The following is a 19,348-nucleotide window of genomic DNA, read 5'->3' on the forward strand; positions in this document are numbered from 1 at the left end:
TGTTTCTTTTTATTCTACTGTTTGCACAGTCTTTGTAAAAACAAGGAGTTAATTTTCATTCCTGCAAGCTGCTCTCATAGTTATAACCATGACTAGGTCAAGAACAAAAATGTACTGACCTACCATGGATAAACTCATTTTACAAACAATTTTAGTTGCTGTATACTGTACAAACACAGGAAGAAACCTACTGAAAAACTTCTCCAGAGAGTACAATCGAATACTTGACCACATGCTTTCAATTAATGGATTATAATCACCAAAAATAACTACTTCAGTATTCTAAAACTTCAGATGATAAGTTTGATACAAACATATGCCTGCTCACTATTTAAATAATAAAATCCAAGACACAGAACAAGGAATTATTGAAATTAAGTTTTAAATTCTAGAAGATCCTTAAGTGTTTGTTACTAAATATTCTGAAAAGTATACAGAACATTAAAAAATTGTACACAAAAAAAAATCAAATTTAAGTGAAAATTGCCAAGTCTATTAAACGTGCAAGCATGACTTAAATCTATATTGTATGTTTCTAAATGTAAAACCATTTATTTTTTAAACATATGATAAACTACAAAAGAAATCACAAGTACAATAATAGAAAATAGTATCAATGGTTCCTGTATCTTAATGAAGAGGTTATTTACCTATACAAGGGCTGCTAACACACTGGAATTGTAAGCACTTGTTCTTAATTATTAAGTTAGTAAGATCTCAATGAAAGATACTGATCACTGTCAAGACAAACCAAAAAAAGCACAGTTTAAGCTTTCAAATGTAGGTAGCATGATCACCATTCATGCCAAGTGGGTCAGAAGCTATCTGGCTGATAAATTCATCTGCCTGCAAGTCATAAAATATTTTAAGATTGGCAAAAAGTTCACACTGTGGGAAATTTTTACCATTAAATGATTCTGAATTACACTGCCAGGCATATCAGATCATGTTGCATTAACCTTTTCTTTCGTGTATGAACATTCATATGAAAAAACGTATACCAGGAAACCATCACTATTTTTTTAAAATGTGGTGTTACCAAATATTCTTCTCTACAGTTACACTATTATATTAGATTAAACATTCATCAGTTACAAAAGTCAGGCTTGTGCTAGTTTAAAAAATTAAGCAACTGATGTAGAGATTAAAATCCCCAAACTTCTTGGTAGTAGTAAAATGGATGCAGATTTTACTAGCTACCGTCAGCTGACAATAGCTTACAAAGGTTTTAACTGCACATTGGTATTTTTTTTTGGAATTATGAGACTGCTGCAGGCACACTAGCAATTGCATATCACAGAAACTCCAAAACTCCAATGAGCTTTTGTAAACTCTTCTGGCTATCTGAATAGTTTGGAAGCGAAGCACACTTTGATTTCCCTCTATAAGTGCTTGAACATTCTTACCTGTTTTACAAAAACATCCTGTTAAAAAAATGTAGAAATCATATACTCATGCAAGATGTACAGACTTCTCTGTGTGTAAGGCTTCCCATGGTAGCTTAAATTAAGCCAGCAGTTGCAATGAAACAGCAGAGCAGCAATCACATTTTCATTCTGACAACCCTGCTGAAGTACATCTCCCTCACAGCTGAAGAGCAATAACATCTCAAAACACTGTAGCTATTTGCAAAACAAACGTCTGCCAAAACCTTTAATTCATATGAACCTGCAGTACTATTTTCCCCAGATGAGTTCAAAGACTAGTTCATTGAAAGCTGAAAAAGCAAGACTACTTAATTCTTTATTGTTTCTGGTTACCACATCGCTTCATGATTTTATAATTAGTAGATTTAATTTTCTCTTGCCTGAGTCATAGAAATTGGAAAATGAAAATATTCAATAAAACAATTTTAAAAGCAAAACAAGATAAATTACTTTCCCCTTAAGTTATGAAGAAGTAGTTAATGAAGACAAGTAATTAAAAGTGGGTTAGAGCTTTCCTCCCTACCCCATCTTTTTTTTTTTAAAAAGAATTTCCATTTCTGAATTACATAAATATATTAACAAGAAGTATGAAACCAGTGTTTACAGTTTTGGTAACAAAAATACAAAACTGAACTTGAGTAAATTAAGTAAGTATTATAGTATATAACGGTTCAAATATACATATAAATATAGTAATTTCTCTAGCAGACACTAAAAAAAAGCATTAAAATAATTAAAAATACAAAGATAAAACAGTATTAAAATGGGTATCAAAAATATAATTACAAATACAAGACATCATGTGATATTACACTTCAACTCATACTATGTTCTCAAACTATCAATTGTAAAGATTTCACATTAGGGAGTCAAAACTGTTCTAGCTAACTTATAAACCTTTGAATACCCAAATAGCTTATTATTTACTTCATTCAGAAACCTACACCATGGCCAACTGATTTAACTGGTAAAGCCTCTGTAAAAACAGTTTACAGAGTATTTAAATGTCAGGCAAATCAATTAAAAAGTTGGTCTCCTAAGATTACTATTCACACATTCCTGAAACTGGAAGGAAGGCTGACCCATTAACCCAATAAAATCTTAAGGATTCATGTGGAGTGAACAGACTCGTACAACTACTTTTTAGACTAGCTTACATGACTGCTTAATATTCCCTAGGTTTTTTCTCATATGTGTCACAATAATTCACATAATTTCTGCTGCACAACTCTTAAAATAGCAACTGTTTAACATACTAGGAAAAGACAAAAATATGAAACATTATTACAGACACACACACACACATATATAAAAAATATGTATTAAAAGGATTCTACAAATATCAAACCATCCAATTTTTCTTCCAGTGCACTAGAATGGAGAAAATTAATTAGCAGTTACATATATGGAATTTTAGAAGCGTGAGTATGTTTTAACTCCTTATTTCCATGTTGTAGAGAATAACTGACTATAATCGCTAGTCAAATTAATAAAATGCAACCCGATATGCAATCACTTAATTCCCACTTGATACAAAACACATCAGTATAATTAATTTCATATCTCATGATTCAGCATTTGAGAAGAACTGTTCAATTAACAAAACTTACCGATATAGACCCTCCTGCTGTATCTCTGCATCAGCAGCAAAACAAACACATGCAGTGGAATAAGGTTGATGATGAAAACATAACCACCCCATGCAGAGACCTATGAGAAATGGAATAGGCAATTAGATCTGAAAATATCTGCAGATTCTTAGGAGAGACGATGCTGGATTTATACATCCTGATGGCCTAATAAGAAAACACAAACCACATCTAGACAAGTAGAACTACTAGTAATACCACCAAAATCTTCATCAATATTTCTTCTCAAAAAAGAAAAAAACCCCGCAAAAGAACAAAACCCCCACATATCAACATATTAAAGTCTTTTGAAATGGGTTGATGGATTTGCAAGGCTATCCTTCTATCTTCTCCTCCTCCCAAGCTAATCTGGTCATGCTGGCAAAAAAGAATGTAATGCTGGGGGCTTTTCCCTGCGGTGAAAGCTGCAGCACAAGGCAGCAGTAGGACTCCCAGGTAGGATGCAAAGTTTTCCTTTGACATACAAATTCAATGCCATGCTCTGCATTTTTTGGTGGGGACAGGGAATAGTATCTCCAGCCAGAGAGGAGAAAGGGAGCAAGGTACCTGTCCAGGAGCCGAACTCCTGGAGCAGAGCAGCCAATGCAGGTTGTAGTGTAAAGAAAGAAACAAGAGGAACGGGGGTGGATGCACAAGGAAGGAAGGCTGAGCCCTGTGGAATGGTGTACAACGTCAGGGATATTGCAAACCTGGAGTAACAGCAGCACTTGAGAAGCACTGGTATGATGTACTTAGAACAGAAACACTACAATGTTATCAATATATCACTGATTGCTGGGTTAGATAAAGATTTAATGAGCTATCATTACAATGTGTTATCTAAATTTCTAACGTATTTAGAAGGGCTAATGTTGACTAGACAATCTGTATTTTAACATACATCCTCTTGTCAAATTACAGTCTAGACTTCTCCCATATGTACCATGCCTACCCTAGATCTTCATTTTTAGAATGCAGTAGCTAATGTGGTTTTCACTTTAATTGTACTTTAGGGCTTAGATTCATGTAGATATTTTTAAAGCCCTAGAATGCAAAAAGAAACACAAATGACTGTGTTCTATAGAACAGATTCTAAAATAAGGACGAGGCCAAGTACTGTTTTTTCATACTAATATACAAAAAAAAAGTGTTTCAAAATTTGGGGTAACCAATTCAGACAATATGAAACAAGCAGACTAGAAATCTTCTAAATTTTCTATAAACTTGTTTCAGATTATCATGATCCTATTGCCATATTACTAGCATGAAGTATCACGGTTTACATAGGCAGGTTTATTTATTGAGAGAAAATATTGTATTAAGGCAGGTAAGACAGAACAGAATGAGAACATGTGCAATTAGGACACCATCATATTTAGGGAAAGGTTTGAATGATGCAGGTAGCAGACAGTTCGTACGGACCAGAGACCTGCATCTCTAATTATCAAAATATTAAACCAAATGTAAGCATTGAAGATCATTCTGAACTAAAGGTGCACTTTCTTTTTAAAGAAACCTGAGGCATCCTCACAGACTGGCAAAAAGAGCGGAAACATGCTATTACACCTACAAGGATTGCTTCACTGTAAAGCTTTGTTTTATTTTATCTCCTTGTTATAAAAAGCTATCCAAAGCAGAAGCTGCTGAAGTCAAATAAATGCTAAAAATATAAATGCAAGGAAAAAACCCTTCTCGTTATGCAACGCAATGCTATGAGTCAAATTACCACAGTGAGTTAGGTATATATTTTAAGCAGATTCAGTTATCAAGAAACTTTTCTGTTATTTCGTGCAATATCCATTTCTCTTTCAAGGACCTGTTCTCCGAACTCCCCATGCAAGGACTGACTCTTACTACCTCAAAATTGTGATTGGATTTAATTTTCAGCTTACACTGAAAACATAACTAATTCCATTAGAGAAAGACAAACTAATATTATATAATAGTACAATTATGCCTTTTCCTAAAAATTTACCTAAGCAAAATGCCTAGAAGGGCGTCTTAACAAAACTCCTTCCCCAAAGGAAATACAATATTTGGAAAGTCACCATCAGGGATGAAGGTACACTCTGTAAGCAATAAAATTCTATCACCTAATCACTAAGGCTAAGCTGTGGACAAATCTTAACCTTTCACTAGCTGACAGCACTTACAAGGAAAATAAAAGAAAAAAACATTCATTTACATTCAAGGATTGAATGTCATGATTATGACATTGACTCTATAAGTTCTGTCACCATGCACAGTCTAGATCACACCCCCTCCTTCTCATACAGTCCCACAGACCAAGACATTAGTCAGACTAAGATGAGAAGGTCTTGTTACTGTGTGATTTTTTCAGCAGTAAAATTGTAGATGTATTGTATTTGTTAACTGCACATTTACAAAGAGCACTTTTAGAGGATTTTGCCAATAAACTGGCACAATATAAAAAAGACTACAGCAGATAAATACAACAATTCAAAAACTTACTTGCCTGATTTTGTACTGCACATAGGTCTGTACCAAACCTACAGGATCTCTTCACTGTAATGCTATGTAAACAGCAATGTTATATATAAAAAAAGTAGCTGTTTATTTAATGACTTGGTAAAAAGGAGGAGAAATGGAGGAAGAAATAAATGTACTCTTAACAGGACATAACTATCCTCTTTGGCAACAAAAGCTATTATTATTTGCTGTATCAACAGCAAAAATCTCCCAGAAAACCCAATGAACATTAAAGCTAGAGGAAATCTAGGCAGCATTCAGATAACCTCTGAATTAACCTTGTACTTTTAATGAATGCAAAACAGTTCTTAAATTCCTTTTTCTTGCAAACCTAGTTACCTGACTGTAGAAAAGCAGTATTTGAGACCTCAGTCTTAAACAACACCAAGCAACTAGCCTGACTGTCTCACCAGTGGCTACTTTGAGGGTAATTTATTTTTCATATAACCACAAAAAAAAAAAAAAAAGTTCAACAGTTGGGGGGGAAAAAGGGGCTTTTGACCAATTCATACAGGAAAATTTTTCAAGTCTAAGGTTTCAGAAGCTGTAAGAGGGGGGAAGCCAAGTCCCCCCATTTTGCTATTAGTTTTATCTCCTCAATTTTACTACTGTTTTTCTCCCTCTGCCAGCCCTTAGGAACATCTCTGCAATAGCATCCATTTTCATAGATCAAGAATGAAAAGGAACTTCATGATTGTTTAATCTGACATCAAATTCAATCAGCAGTTCTGGTGTAAGCTTTACTTTATGGCATAATTATACCCAAAGAAATAGCTTTCAAAGTTATATAAATGTAACTTTATCCATAAAATTTTAATATTATTATTGCATTTTAGTAATAATGACACACAAGCACATGAATATCAAAGTTCCTCTTAAATTCACCTGCACCAAAACAAAAATTCCACTGAATCAGAGTACCTATTCACAGCATAGGACAAATTTGTAAGTAAAGTTGTTATACCTAAGAGTTTTTCCAAAAATTGTTTTCATTTTGTTTATTTAAATACTTTAAATTTCAAAACTCTTACTATATTTATATTATAATTTTAATCATATGTTTAAAGTTTTAATAGTAATAGGAAGCAACAATTTTATGTTATGGTTTCAACAAAGATTAAAATCTCCTTCTCCTGTTCTTTGTCAGCATATGGATCATATAAGCCCTACTCAAATAGTTTAGCTATTATATGTATATATATATAAAAAAAGACTTACCATATAAAAGTAAGATAGACAGCAGCAGATTGTCCAAAAGACTGACCCAGTTTTCACAGACTTCACCTTTAAAAATAACCAAGTATTTATGAATGACAAACAAATACTGGACAATATTCCAAAATTTCATTCCAAAACAACTGTCAAGAGAACTTCCTTAGCACATATTGAGTTATATTTGTATGCTTCTGAACTGATGGCCATAAAACTAAACCACAAGTGCAATTCATTCGCACACAAAACAGCTTATACCTTTCTCTCCAGTTAAAGCAGAGGCAGAATGCAATGCAACTCTCTGCTTCACGATCTGAGGTAAAAAACTAGTTGCAACACTTCTGTGCTACCTTCTCTGAGGCATTACATCACTTTATAATTCTAAGCATAGACTATCTGTGGCTTACTTTGGCTGGCATCAGACCATACTCTGCAATTATAGATAAAATAGCTATTCTGTAATTTTGAAAACCTCACTTAAGGTTAATGAGAGCATCCAGATACCACTAAAGGCTTAGAGGGATCCATGAACTGGCCCAGAAGTATGATTTTGTCCAAAACTGATGGTGGTGATTGTGGTATGAGAAAATAGGAATGAAAAGCCAACATTATATAAAGCTAGAAAGTTATCTATAAAATATATTTGAGTCATATAGAATTCTGCAAGAGTTCATGCAAACATTATTACATTATGCAGTTTAGTTAAATATGAGTTCCATAAGAACAGATGACTGCTATCATGTCTCAGTTATTATAAAGTAACAATGTAGGTTGATTCTACTATTGTTATCAAACACAGTACACCTTTACAGCTGCAGTTTATTCTAAGACCACATTTAAAAAACCCTGCATTTATGTAACACCAGTCACTCAGCCATGAAAAACTTGAATTCCCTGCCATTATACTCCTATGAACAATAGCCCAAAATTTGAAATATTCTAAAGCTAAAAAACTTGTGAGTATGCATCTGCTTATGAAAAGCAGAACTCTTAACAAAATCATGGGAAAAGCCGTAATGATCATATACATACTGTCCATGGAGACACTCAGAATGAAGAGTACACACATTCAAGGAATGCACAAGGGACAGTACCACACAGTGTCTATGCTGAATTAACTATATAGTTATGCTATTTGTGATATTTCCAGAAGAGATGCAACAGTCAAGTAAAATTCCAGATTGCCTAAACTCCTTCATACAAAACTGCATTACAGAAGCAATTCTACATACAGATTAAGGAGTGACAGACAAACTCCACTAGCAAGTAGGCTATTTAAAAGACACCAGACTATTTTTTTATTATTATCTTGCTCTGGAACAGCTTTGGGTATTTAATTTGGATGCTTAAGTCAAAGTCTAGACCCTCCATACAGTTAATAGCTTTTACAAAAGACAATTCAAAGCACTTTTATTCAGAGTCTACTGCTTTTCACCAGCTAAATACAAAGGCTAAAGTTTGATGCTCACATAATACTGATACCTCCAAACTGAAAAACAGAAACAACCCTCCTGTTTGCTTTACATTTGTAGACCCGTCATCATCATTATTATTACTACTACTTCTATAGGACACACATACTTCAGGTGAACAGTACTTTTACACAGCAAACTAAAGAGCATGAATATAGAGTGGTTCAGATCATGTGCCTTCTCAGTACCGGCCTGATCAAGAGCCAAGGGGAAGAGGGATGAGAGGGAGGAAAATAAGAATTCAATGGATTCTAAGAAAAATCAGTCATTTGTTTGGAGGAGGAACCAAAAAACCTTTCCAAAGCAAAAGACTCAGCAATTACTTACCCATAAATAGTATGTGAACTGCAGTGCAAAAATAGCTATGCCTTCATTGTCAAATGATCCTGCTACTGATCGGGATATGTAACCTGGAACTATGGCAATAAAACAGGCAGCTAAAAGCCCTGCTCCCTGGTTCCACAGTTCTCTGGTGAGCAGGAAAGTAGAAATAGCTGTAAGGCCGCTAAAAACTGGTGCTAGGAACACACATACATCTCTTATATGGACTGTCACGTTAAGCATATTTAAAATCCAATGTATAAGGCCTGCTGTCACCATCAATCCTGGGTACACCTAAAAGGAGGGAAAAAAAAACAAACAAACAAAACAAACCACAACCCACTAGGTTATTGCAGAAAACTATCACGGTAAGGTTCTTTGTATATAATTTGCAATGAAACAGTCATTTCTTAAGCTGATATAAGCAGTGAGCAGGTAAAGCTAATGGAATTATTTTAATACTATTTTAATCATGTTTTGACAACATCGTTGAATACCAGAGGTTCTTTAAATTTTATCCAAATGCTAACAATTACATACAATCCATTTCGTAAATGAATAAGCAACATACAGACAATATCCTATCTTGCCTGACATTTATCATATAACAAGAAGAATTTGTCGTTAAGGTATGGAAGCAGAAGCTAAAGTTTGCAAGAGAATTTCAAGCCACCTAACAGCTTTAAGGAAAAAAAACAAACCCCAAACCCCTACGACAACAAGAAGAAATCCAACAACATTTCCAGGCCCTATTCATTTACCTCCAAAATACACCATGCCACTCTTTCACTTCTTGTTAACCATGGAGAAAGAAAACATGCATCAACAAGATTTTTTTTAAGCTGAAAAGCTGACAGTCAGTTAAGTATTATATATTTCCAAGACATCTGTAGACATCTTTGGATATAAAGGATTAAAATAAAGTCCTATAAAATTGAATTAAGACGTTCTCCAGGAAAGGTAGCATAGACTTACACAAATCTATTGAACCCATCATAGAATATTGGAGAACATTAAAATATTCTTAATAGGAATTCTGCCCTCCCACATTTATCAACATTAGAAAAATCAATATGTACTAGAAAAGTTAATATGGACTTCACCTGCCTTAGTTTCTTTTGAAAGCTAAGAAGAGTGATGTACTAAATTAACAGACAACACAACGTTCACCTGCATATATCCTTGAAAGTTGGTTTTCAAGATAAACTATTAAAACATAATATACCAGATAACTTGCAAAATGATGTATGCAATCAACATTTCAGTTCTATTTTGTAAGGGTTTTTACTTCATTTAAGACAGGTATGAAAAAGCACATATATGTGTTACATAAAAAGAGTCTCAAAGTATCTCTAAGATACTAAAACAAATTGTAATCTGATTTTTACAAAAAAACTTGTAAATGCACTTAAATGGTATGTACTATAATTAAAAAGTTTTAATGCACTTTCACACATTAAGTAACACATGACTGTGTTAGTGTTACTAAAGCTATTCTACTAATGAATGATATTTGTATTCTGATTTGATAATAGTTTCATACACCTTTCCATGTCTTGTAACTTGCATCGACATCCATCTTACCTACTCCTGATGCTTCATACAAGTGTCCTGCTGATACAATTTCAAAAGGTCTTTTCCCAGTGAAATCCTAACATTTTCCATACACACATGAAGTTCACTCAAAATATACCACTGGATTAAAACTTGTGCCTTAAGAAATTTAGATAACTGTTTTTTGAAAAAAAAAAAAAAATAAAATTTTTTTTTTGCTTTTTTCATTTCATGTACCAGAATTACAGGAGTCATAATACCCTTATTTATTACAATTAGAAGGTCATATGTAAGGAAGTAAAACTGTGTTTCTTGTTTATAGTACGCTGTTGGTTAAAGACTAAAGCATGTTGACTTACTGTCTTAGTTCCCATAGCAAAAAATTAAAAACATCTCGCTATTCTCTCTGCAGCAATTTGACAATTAAAAGCATATTTTATTAAGATTCTCCTTTTATCAATGTCAAATTTGTACTGAAAGTTCAAAAAACTAACTGCAAAGTCATCTTTAAGTTATTATTACAATACTTACAGTTCCACCTACTATTCTTCCCAGTGGATACCATGCTCTTTCATCAAACCAATTTAAAAATTCATAAAACCCATGGGATGCAAGATGATGCGTTGATCTATAGTTAAACCTAGAAAGAAACAGAGGAAAAAAAGGGGACGGGGGGGATATAAAAATCAAGAACCTAAGTTTTAGGCATACCTTAAGTCATCTGTTTTCTAAGATCTAGAGAGTAATTAAACTTTAGCATCTCATTTAGTTTACAAGTACAATGGTCCTCTCTAAATCTATAGAGTCAGTACATATACACAACTGAAATGTTACAGTTTTGGGTTGGTTTTTTTTAAGTAAACATTAAAAAGGTTTCCATTGCTCTGACAATTACTCCTGTCATTTTCGGCATTCCTTTTTAAAGCTAGTTTTCAAATGTAGTCTATCAAACAATTATTTACCACATCCAGAATACCACTTAAACAGAATTCAGATCATGGAAGAATCAACACAAGACTCCCATTCTGAGACAGGATAACTACCCAATGCATCTGCTGCTGCTCTATTTCATGTAACATTGAGAGGTGACATAATGTAATAATATGCAACAAAGGGAACCAGGCTATTTTTTCATATTATCAATCTAATGGCCTTGACATATTCCCTGCTTTCAATCAAGAAGAATCTACACAACATAGAATCTACATAAATGAAGTTTCATCTTCAAAGTTTTGTCTGTTCTCTGCTGCAGAAAATTCCTTGTAGAACAAAAGCCCTCCTATGAATATCTTCAGTCTTCCACATTGCCCATGTCCCATTAAAAACTATCAATGGATTGCCATCATAGCATTAACCCACTCTTCTGGCACGTAATTTTTCCAACTTCTCAAACTTCAGATAGCAAAACCTTTCAGGTATTACAAAGTCCATTAATTCTTCAACTTAGGTATCAGACTGCTGTGAGAAGAACTGCAGTGCATGTTACCCTAAAATGCAACTCTCTCATGATCATTCAAAAAAGTCAAACTAACAAGGCTGCCAGTACTGATACTGTAAAGCTCTGTAAAGAGTTGAGGCCTAGAAAAGCCTGGGTGAACACCACTTCTAAAACAAGCAACATCCATAAACCCAACCCTCTTAATAGATATTTTAATTGGAATTTAGATAACAATGTGAAATTCATTAAAGAAATATTAAAGATTATATTTATTAAATAGAAGTTCAGATGACTAAATGGAATACTGTAACAGACAACATGTTAGATGAGCAAATCACCATGAAAGGCTTCCAAAGACAGTTAGTATTCAAGATTAGAAAAGCTTATGTGTATTTTTCATTTTGTCTATTTTATGAAAGGATCCACTTATATCAGTAACATGCATCACTTTAACGCAAATTTTAAAAATACATCAAATTCTGTCGTATATTTAGGATTCCCAAAATATCACAGGTTTACTTTAAACTAATTCATTTCAACATTTAAAGCTAATGTCATTCAAAACTGTAAGACCCATCAAGTTCCTGCTTGTTTAATCAGTACAAGTCTAATACCTGAAGTACAATCACACAGAGGTCATGAGCAGATTTCTTCATCTACACAGCGAAAGAACAAAAAGACTTGAAATTCCAGTCTAGATGTCAGCAAACTTGCATGTTTTCACTCACTGAACTATCACAGCATCAGTCAAGTGACATTAAAAGTAAATAAAAAATACGAGTACAGTATTTTCAGGAACACTCTCTTACATGGTACATAAGCAGTTATATGGGATACATCAACTGATAAAACTGTGGACTTTGAAAAGTAATTACTCATGTTTATATAAGAAAATTCACACAAACATCAGTCATTCTGACCTAGAAATCCTTGTATCAAACAGCAATGTGACATTTGTTTCTAATAAGCCTGCAACTGTTCCCATTTGACTAGATTTCTAAATATTATTTCTCCAGTTCTGCACTGTGAACTATAATGTGATTTATGAAAAGCTGCACCTGTAAAATTAGCCTCTTATCTTAGTATAGCAAGGTCTACTGTTAATTTGTTTAGTGCCAAGTACCTGCAGTACGGTACGAGACAAAAGCAGGAGTTCAATGTTCTACAGGATGCATACAATCCGGCCAGCTATGGACCGGACTTAAAACACACTGAAAACCCGGTCGATGTTGTTATCCTATAACTTTAAAAAGGAAACAAGAAAGATATTTACTAACATGGATTACTTTCGAATTTTTAAATCATGACTCAAACTCACAGAGGCTACAAAAGTATGACAAATGTTTACTCTTAGAGCATTAAAAGATTAGTTAAACAACTAAAATAGGCAAGAAGAATACATATCGACATTCTTCTCATGTTTTAAACTAGTAAAGCTTCAAAACTTCAGAAGGATGCAAACAACTGTCTTGTGCTTTGGCAGCATCCCATTAAGTCTTTAATAAGAATGAATTACCACCCAAAATTGAAGTGCAACATAACAGCATTCTACTTCTACCACTTAAGAGGTAAGAATTTTATCTTCCTTCCTAATATATTTTTGGATAGATACAAATCTATTAACCCCTTCTTTCAAAAAGCAATTGATTCTTTCACCACAAATGAAAAGCATGCAGAGATAGCTGGGCATGTCTTTACAGCAGAAATTATGAGCAATACTATAGGTATGTTCATTTTTCACTGTGAGAAGACCTATAGGTGAGAACAAGAAATGGCCTTCTGACCACAACAATGTAAAAAAAAAATCATGTAGAAGCCTAACTACAGCACCTCACTTTGACTTTAATTAATAAAACCCACCTCACTCCCCCTCCCACTAGGTAACCTGCAAACAAAAATAAGTTAAAATGTGAATATAAAACACATGCATACATAAGGAGAAGCTTGATGAGTAATGCTGCACATCAGAGCCAGCTTCAGACATTGACAAAGCAGCAGTAATGGGCAGCGTGCCACACAACAGTGTGGTTTAGCAATCATACCATGCCAGTATTATGCTCTGATACTGCTTATCCACTTCATAACACCTACTCCTGTAAGGACAAGCCAGAACCTTGCAAAACTGTTTCCCTTTTGGCCAGAACAGAGAGAGCCGCTAACGAACAGCAAGTATTGCAAACCATAATCACTTAACCTTCTTACTATCTTGGTACTTTTTGAACTGTGTTTGAAAGAAAGCACAGTGATATTGTATTTCTACAGCAGTACTGTTACGGTATCTATAACTATCTATAGGTTTCATAAGGGGTGTAAAACAGCCCTGGGAAATATCAGAAGTAGTGCTGCCTTTGCCTATGCCTGTATCCTGAAGATTTAAGGGCTGCAACTAAGGGAGGAATCAGAATGGAGACAAGAACAGCCAGTGCTGGGTAGGGGTTACATTTCAGGCTTGGGTGTCACTGCCTTCCCCAGTTTGTCCATCTCCAGCAGCAGTAAGAATAGGTGATATTTAGAGGTTTTATCCAACCCTCTTTCTGACTGGCTAGACATTAGCCAAGGAGACACAGGAACTGGAGTACACTGCTGGTGACAGTGACTAAACAGGATACAGTGCTATGTGAAAGGACCAGACTGAAGGAAAAAGATCTCTCTTCTCCCACCCACAACCCGCACACTGATCTTATCTTGAGGTATGGGAACTGTTCCTCCATCTAAGATTCGTTCTCATCCTCCCTTATCCCTTTGAGGAAAGTCAATTTGAGACAGACCTGAGAAGAACGAAGAACAAAATTACGTGAAGCACTTGCCTAATTAAGAACTTAGCTTGAAAGACTGAGATGAATATTCAAGTTCTCAGTCCACATTGTGAAGATAACACACTTGTTAACATTCAGCAGAGAACAGCTCTTAAGGACCTGACTAACACCAGTAAGCATTGACTTTTCTTATTTTAGCTGACGTTCTAGAAGGAAAAGTGATGCTCTGCTGTTCTCCTTGCCTCTTTCTGTCAGGTCTTTAATTTGAACTGTCTCCTCCTCCTCCACGATAAACTTTAAAGGAATCATCAAACAATCCTAAGTCTTTGTATATTTCTGAATTCAAAATCCCAACCACCAAATTAGCCTGGCATTGTAGTTTGAACCTTTTGGGGCATGCTTTAATGATCACAAAAGCGCTCTATGCATGGTACCATTAATTTTGTGGCACTATTTGAGCTACCTATATTATAGTTGGTTCAGGAGACAATTGACAATGAGTTAATAAAGATATGGTTCTCATTTTCAAAGCATATTTCAATTTCAACATAGAACAGAGCACAAGCAGCAACAGCAAAACAGCTGAGCAGAGGCATAATTTTTTTTTAGTAGCAACATTAATTTGGAAAGCTTAACTAGGCAACTTGCAAAATAAAACCTGCAAAGTTTTCAGTTATATGTTATGTACTGTTAAAATGTAATCTTAACTATCTGTTCATGCTTGGGTTTGATTTTTATTCCACCCTATGAATGGCTTTTTTGATGACACAAGGTAATGCTGTAAGATGATTAGTTAATGCTATTCACAGTGATCACTTACTGTATCCAGGAGCTATAGAATTCTCCAGCACTTCCCAGCAACAATTACTGCTATATTTATAAGGAGACATCTTTGGCTTTGACATTCCTAAGTTTAGCATTTCCTTGACAAAAGTACTATTTAAGATGTACATTCAAGCAAAATTCAGCCTACTGCGAAAGTAAGAATGTATACAAAAAGATCACACATACAGCTATGTGGTTACTTCATCCAAATCTTAACAACATTTAAGGCAAATCACACTGGCGGCGATGGAATTCATTTGACCCTCCCATTACAACAGAGTGCAAGATCCGAGCGTTGCTTCTTGTGGGAATATTGTTGACTGTTTAAAACCCTATCAATTTCATGCTACTACTGCCCCATCATCTAGACTTTTTATCTGGCACTTTATAGCCATCTGAGAATATGTAATCTCCTTACTAGCAGAATCTGTTGAAAACTTCCTAAGTCTCCAATTATAAAGGCTTCTGTGCTCTAAAAGTCTTCAGCTGCAGATGCACAAAATTTTCACATCTGCAAACTTGGAAAAATGACACGATACAAACTAGCTGTGAACATTACAAGCTATCTGAGCAATTCTGAAAGTCAGTTTTTAATGCAAATGTAGATTACAGAATCAATTCTGCCATACAGCATCTAATTAGAGATTAGATGTCTAGGTTCTTGAAAGAGATAGCTGCAGATTGACTCCATATCCGACATATTCTTTGCATCCAAAGGAAGAATTTATTCAGTGCAACACTTCCATGGAAAATCTAATGAGAAAGTTCAGTAACTTTCACTGAAACGAAGAAACATATATACAGTATTCCATATTAAATTTTAAAACACCTGCTTGCCTACATATTATACTACAAGCACAACATCCTGAAAGTCTTATTCTGAAGTCTGTATCTATGAATAAGCAATTACCACAATGAGTTTTGCATATGTTTTTAAAATGGCAGTGCAGTACCCTATCAATCACATAACTAATTCAACGCACTACGGCAGTATTTCTCATCGTGAAAATGTTTACATGTGTTGAGTTGATAACCTTGGAAAGTACATATGGACATTTAAGCCAGTCTCAACTAATCAAGATCAGAATTTTGCACCAGTAATACCTTTAGGCAAAAGTACTTATGACAGGTATAGAGCCCTTTCCCACTGCCCAAAACCAAGGTGTTACAAACCTTATAGTAAGAATAGAGAAAACATACACTGAGTTCTATGTGTATAACTGACATAAGTCTGCAAAATGGAAGAGCAACCAGGCAATTTTATTTCAGAAAGATCTCACGTTCCTCTCTTTTTTACTTAAGCTGATGTTAGCAGAATGGCTTTATTAAATCTTAAATCTATTACAAACACAAAGACAACATTGCATGAATTGTCCCCAATTAGAACATTTACATATAATCTAGTACTTATGTGTCCACAAATCTTTTCTTCTGGAATTTCTCTAGATGCACACCTGTTTTATGTGGAAGATATCACTTTGCACACTCAACTGGAGCTTCTGCACCTCACCGGACAAACACCCAGGAGTCATGAACACATTAACTCTACCCAGTCTTTCACAAGAGACATGGAACATATTTGCACAGTTCTTACTAAAGTTGATTGAAAAAGATGATTATTAAGTCAAGTCTACCAGAAAGAAAAAATAAAAGCTACAGCTGATGTAGAGTTTAATATTGTCCTAATTCTGTTGGGTTTAGAGGGTTAAATATGGAATTTTGGATGGTTTAGTCTTTATGATTTTATTTCAAAATATATGGATTTGTAGTTACGCTTTGTATTCTGAGATAAGTCTCAACTAATATCAAGCATTTGGTGACAGCTCCCAGGAGTGCCCTACAGAGAGGCCCAACTGATCTTTAGGGGTTTTGTTGCAAGTAGGGCCATTTGAAAAGAGAAATACACGTCCCACAAGTTGACTGTCATCCAGAAGTCTAATGTGTGCTAAGAGAATTGGCAGCAGTACTATCACTCTGAGTTTCCTCAGGTTCAAAATTGGTCTTGATCCTGCTTTTGATTTCAGATTTCCTAATTTTGAACAAACACACTCAGAAAAATGTGGTGAAGACTCCTTTGTTATACGAAGGATAGTTAGTGGGCTGAAGTAATAAAATGGCAGGAAGTTCTGCAGTGATGTGGCCACCTAACTGCAGAAAAGATGGAAATTCTGAGTCAAAGGAGGAAAAAGTTTCTGTTCCTGGAATACACCCAAGCAACAAAACTCCTCCTGTCTGTAGTACCATTAGAATAATCCCTGATGGGGAAGAACAGCAGAAAGCCCAGGCAGGAAAAAAAAAAGCTGGATCGCACAACCAGAAGGGCAGCTATTTTTTCAGCTCCAACATTCAAACAGGCTCAATGGAAATCCTGCAGAGTATCAGAATGGTTATAGAGTAACTATTAAGAATATCAGAACATCCCCAACATGTTTAAGGAGGATTACAGCATTCCTACTGCCACTACTTGGCATGGTATTTTCACTGCCTGCAATAAGATGTCACGCTTAGCAAGTGCTAAAATCAGGAACTGCTTGCTGCCAGTAGCTTAACGATATGAAATTCTACAGGGAGCATACAGTCACTCTAACTTCTTCTGAGAGCCCAGGGCATCTTCAACATTTCCGATAAAGAGCTGCAAGCTTTTTACAGCATTTCATGACCACAGCTTACACTTTTCACACAATATACCACCTCTGAAGCCATGATATGCTTCCTGTCATCACTGTAGTGGGCGTATATCTGCCTACAGTTTCAGACACTGCCTCTGATGCCTATTAGGCTTTTTCATGACTTTTTCCTGTCTTACTTTTGAACTATTCCATGTCTCACAGCAAATTATTAAGAAAAGTGTTAGTTTTATCAATATTAAAAGACAGTGAAGTCTGCCATTCATAACATTTAACAACATTTTAGACCTAAGAAGAAAGCGATGATGCCATTTTTTCTTGGGACAGTCAAAATTTCCAAGAGGTTTCAAAGATTGGATGCAAACAGAATAAATCAAAGTTCCTACAGGCAAAACTTGAATGCTCCTTTTCCTCTTTACTGGACATACACTTCACTGCAGATACTACACTATGACCGGCATCAATACTAATGGCAGTATTCTTTCTATATCTTTTGACAGCATCAGCTTGTTGAGAGGCATCACTGCGTTGCTCAATACAGTATTAACTACCACAAACTCAAAAGGCTCTATAGTGTTATATCTGGGTGTTTTTTCTGAGTGCTATTGGGCTTCTCTGTGGTGCATTAACGTTGCATCTTGCAATTCTGAAGGCTTCGCACCAAATTCAAGAATATGTTCAAGAAGGGTGCGTCTTCCAGATGAAAGAGATTCATGCTGTACTTGATTTTAACATGACAGAGGCAGCTGAACTTCAGGACCTTCTAAGTTAAAGGCTGGTACATCAGAATCTGGTCGGCAGAAAGGAATTCAAAAAGCAATTAGCTGAATAACATATTTTAAGGAGCAAAATATTCTTTCCATGAGCAATGTGATACTAGAAATCAATGGGCTGAACATGACTGCTTCACAAGAAGTGACTGGGAATAGAGAACAGCTAGCTCTCAAGCCACGTTTTTTTGTGGTCTTCTACTACAGGATAAAGCAGCCTGTAACACCTCAACAACTATAGGGGACTCAACTGATCTCAAACGTACTACCTATTATCCTCTAGCAAGATCTAATATGTACACAGAAAAGAATACTAATTTTTGTAACTGTCTGAAATATAGAGTATAATAAAGGATATTTCTTATTCTTTGCGGGTACTTCAATTATATTTTAATTATTCGGGAGAATGTGGCACAGCCATCATCTCTATTATGTAATAAAGTCATCTATATGCTACAATACAGTGGCAACTATGGAAGTACTAGCTACACCAAAATGCGCTTGAACCAACTCCACAATCACTTCCCATTAAATGAAATTTAAGGAATCAGTCTGGACACAATGTGGCCTGGCAGACCGTTTCTACCCTGTAAGATACAAGACATGGCAAAAAGTGAACAGGACCCTTAGAAAGGCTCTGGATCCCCAACATCCTATATAATCATGCAAGCAATGACAATCTTATTTCTGGCAGAACATTTAAACAGTTATAGCACCATAGAAGAGCTTTGGCAGAAACTATTGTGTTCACCCCTCAATAACCAACAGCCTGTTGTTTGAACTTCTGTGTAACATTAGAAAGAGTAGATCCAGCCAGAATCCGACATT

The 19,348-nt window shown here is 35.1% G+C and overlaps 1 protein-coding gene across 1 annotated transcript in view; it reads right to left on the reverse strand.

Moving 5' to 3' along the window:
* STT3B (STT3 oligosaccharyltransferase complex catalytic subunit B) overlaps nt 1-19,348 on the reverse strand; it is a 52,966-nt gene that overhangs the window by 19,552 nt on the left and 14,066 nt on the right. Inside the window, exons 2-5 of the mRNA XM_075745742.1 lie at nt 10,636-10,744; nt 8,557-8,844; nt 6,764-6,829; nt 3,038-3,137 (exon numbers count right to left, since the gene is read on the reverse strand). Of these exons, the coding sequence (XP_075601857.1) occupies nt 3,038-3,137; nt 6,764-6,829; nt 8,557-8,844; nt 10,636-10,744 (563 nt within the window). The remainder of the gene's footprint in view (nt 1-3,037; nt 3,138-6,763; nt 6,830-8,556; nt 8,845-10,635; nt 10,745-19,348) is intronic.

Source organism: Balearica regulorum, chromosome 2, assembly GCF_011004875.1.
Source record: "Balearica regulorum gibbericeps isolate bBalReg1 chromosome 2, bBalReg1.pri, whole genome shotgun sequence".
Lineage (NCBI taxonomy): Eukaryota > Metazoa > Chordata > Aves > Gruiformes > Gruidae > Balearica > Balearica regulorum.